The following is a 3,722-nucleotide window of genomic DNA, read 5'->3' on the forward strand; positions in this document are numbered from 1 at the left end:
AAAAAAAAAGAGAAAAGAAAATTTTTCTATGAAATTTTTTTTTGCACAATTCAAAGGAATCTAAATTAATACTCTTAATATTTTGTACGAATCTATATAAATTTTTCGATCATTTCGATAAAATGTAATCATCTGACTGAATATATTTCCAAAGCTACCTGCTTTATATGTATAATTAACTTTGTTACATGGTAACCTTTTTACAGACAATGAAAAGAAAAGAAGAGAAGGGACGCTCGAGCAGTCCTGGCTTCATGCTATTTTGCACAAATGCAAATCCATTAGCAGTGGTCGTGTGCAAAATGTACTTGCATGTAATTCAGTCTTTTCATTCAGGTGGCCTACAAAATAATTGCTGTTACGTACTTCCTACTATGCACACCTGAACGGATGCTTTGAAACCGAATATATCCAAGGAAGCCGTCTTACGCATCCGCAAAGAGAGAATTTTCCGTTCAATTTCACCCGTTGAATATGTCTGCAGTTTATCGAATTGGATGAAAACGAAAGATACTCTCTACCCTTCTACATTATCGACGTGTAATTGTCGTTTCTTCTGGATAATAGCTTCAGAGAAATGCCACAATCGACACCAACCCTTTATCTAACGTTAATTAATAGAAAACTACTATGATATAACACTATTATTACTTTGCATGAAGGTTTCATAGCTAAGCTTGACGTCTCAAGGTTACCAACTTTAATCTACACGGAACGTAAAACACGAGAGGTATACACACACTGCAGTTCGTAAGTATTAAGACACCCGTTATGTTCGTATAGAAAGTATTAGACGATTTAAATTACAATTTCCTCGGCAAAGTTAGTGTTATGTATTAGTAAAAATATACTGTGAGTAATTTTATCGATGAAATAATTTTAATAGCGAATAATTTTTTCTTAGCATCTTAATAATTTTTGTAATGACTTCTGTGTGTCAAACAATTTTCTACTAAACTTGAAAAGAGTTAATTATTCTATCATATGTCCCCCTTCAAAATCGTGCAATTTTTGCTTCGTACACTTTTTCGTACAGTTGTTAGTTTACGTGTAATTTCAAATCGTCAAGTTAGGTTAGGTTGGTCGCCGGTTATGCAAGTATCGATACATAATCTAATGTAACGAAGCAAAGAAGGAAAGAAGTAAAACATTGTAGAAACGATTATATTGTACTACATAGAAATAACGAAGAACTGCATAAGTGTGCGCCCAATGTGTTCACGAAAATAAAATACGTATACGAATTGGATTATTCAGAACACATGATCCATGGTAAGAAATGTATTGAAAAGGGCTAACGTGAAACACACAGCGACTACTACGTTAATCACAAACCAGATGAAAAAGCATTCGAACGCGTGGCTTTCTAACGGGTTGGACTTTTATCGTCGAAACTTTATTGCTATATGCGAATGTATATAATCAATTACTATGAAACTCGATCTTTGATATCTGATATGAGTAATATAACATCATTCGTTAATTTGGAAGAAAAGTGTAATAAATCGAATATATTGAATATACAAATTTGAATACTACGATTTTACGATATTTCGTTTCTTCAATTTAGATTTTTATTTGAAACAATCGTTTGGTTATACGTAATCGAAAAAGATAGTTGACAAGGTTCTGGTAAGGATAAATAATGAAAATTCAATCACAGAAGTTGATAACGGTTATGTGGTACCGCAGTCGAATGGAATGCTGAAACATCAAAAGGGAGTCCTCAGTGAGCTTCGTTCCACGGAAATCTTGCACCATCCGGGTTAAGGAGGGTTGAACAGGAAATCGATATTCCCACTCCCAACCGTCTACAAAGCCGATTGCCTGACAGAAAATGTCAAATCAACAATATCTGTCATGTATTTATACCGAATTATGAATTCTTACGCTTGATCTGTTACAAGTCAAATTGATCGGTTACATAAAAACACACAGTGTACACTTTGCATAATATTATATATACATATAACGTTATTCTTTTAACGCATCTTTAATTTGTACAATATAAAATGTGAAACTTTTGACCTGGTTGGCTACAAACGCCAATCAAGAATGCCGAACATAACCACATTAAGTGATATGGTGCTGCAATCTTTTGGGCTATTTGGAAGTATCTGATTGAGAATGAATGAAAACGATTCAATTTATGAATTTGCAAATGCTGTATGTTATACTATTCATGTACGATAGCCCGTAACGAAATTCGAATATATCATTACTCGAAATAACTGACGTCGATTAAGGTTTAATTATAATTTTGGAATAATTTTATTAAAGCGGTTGAAAGCGTACTGCAATCGATAGATATATACTGACATAATTTCAATACAAAAATCCATGTCTTTAAAATAATTTTGCCCTCAACAAAAAATAATTTCGTTAACTTTTCTATTTTCTAAAAATCATACCAAAATTATACTATATTTGTAATATATAACAAAAAATCCTTTAAAAATCACAATATCTATGTCAATATGTAAGAGATAATGACGGTAATAATTCAGTACTGTGATTTTAAATAAAATATGCTAAAAGTCAAAATTATCATTTTGGCCATCGAAACAAATATACGACATGCGTGACCTATTATTTCTCCCTACCTTACGCTTACATAGTCGCCATAAGCATCTAGCAACTCGGCACGTAAGCACATCCCGCTATTTCATTGCAGCGAAATCAAGGACATCTGTTGTTGAATTTATTTACTAATAACACATTTAGTAACTACTAGAAGTGATCTACTTTACCAAAACTTATAGTGCTCCACTTTACCGACACTAAGAAACAACGTCACATTACCAACAGGATGTTGCACGAAATTAAAGAAAAAATAGAGAATACAGGGTAAGAACGATGAACTCTATGTGTACATCGTTTAAGGGGCCGACGTCCCCTTTTCAAGGTGAACAACTCTCATGAGAGATTACATTTTTCTGTGGAAACATTTTTATGCACACTGTTATACTTTTCTTCTTCAAACTGCATATTCATTAAAGATTTTAAATTATTGGTTATTTTTTTATATTTACAAGTATCTAATACTTTAATGCTCGTGGTGACCATTGAAAAATCAATACAAAAGTATATGTTGTGTTTCAATATGAGTTTCTAAAGTATTTTAATGTGAACGTTTTTATATTTTACTTAAATGTAAAAAAACGTTGCAAATATTAATTTTATGATTACATATTTACAATTAAAAATAAAGTCATTCTGTATTCAAAGAAGAAACAGAATGAATTATTGCAAATATCAAAACATATATGCATGCAGAATAATGAAAAACAAACATGAAATAAAATAATAAATATTAAATGAAATAGTTATGTTACTATCACTTACCACTGAAAAGCATTGAAGTGGTAATAGACAAGTCCTTGTCCATATAAAAATGAAGCATCTTTCCAGTAGTCCCCTTTCAAGGAGTAAAATTTTTGATATGCAGACATAGCTGTTGCAATAAACATAAATATTAAAACACTACACATGAAAAAAAATATTAAAATACTATAAATAATTAATTACCTTTACTATAATCCTCTAAAAGTAAATGGAAATGTCCTAATTTACAGTATGTTTTAGGATCAATACTAATTCCTTTATCTTCATCATCATCCTTCAATTCATCAGGATTAATTTTTGTACTATCTGCTTTTCTACGTTGCTTTTCAGCTTGTGCTTGGACCAACATCCTTTCTAAATATTTAATTGCACGAACA

At 31.4% G+C, this 3,722-nt stretch overlaps 2 protein-coding genes across 2 annotated transcripts in view; both read right to left on the minus strand.

Annotated features, from left to right (window-relative positions):
- The window catches only part of LOC108572334 (histone demethylase UTY), a 110,034-nt gene extending 106,617 nt beyond the window's left edge, over nt 1-3,417 (minus strand). The window contains 1 exon segment of the mRNA XM_017934553.1: nt 3,346-3,417. The gene's annotated coding sequence lies outside the window, so the exon portion shown is untranslated.
- Nucleotides 3,342-3,722, minus strand: part of LOC108572332 (histone demethylase UTY-like) — a 1,208-nt gene continuing 827 nt past the window's right edge. Inside the window, exons 3-4 of the mRNA XM_017934552.1 lie at nt 3,529-3,722; nt 3,342-3,454 (exon numbers count right to left, since the gene is read on the minus strand). Of these exons, the coding sequence (XP_017790041.1) occupies nt 3,342-3,454; nt 3,529-3,722 (307 nt within the window). The remainder of the gene's footprint in view (nt 3,455-3,528) is intronic.

Source organism: Habropoda laboriosa, unplaced genomic scaffold, assembly GCF_001263275.1.
Source record: "Habropoda laboriosa isolate 0110345459 unplaced genomic scaffold, ASM126327v1 scaffold65, whole genome shotgun sequence".
Lineage (NCBI taxonomy): Eukaryota > Metazoa > Arthropoda > Insecta > Hymenoptera > Apidae > Habropoda > Habropoda laboriosa.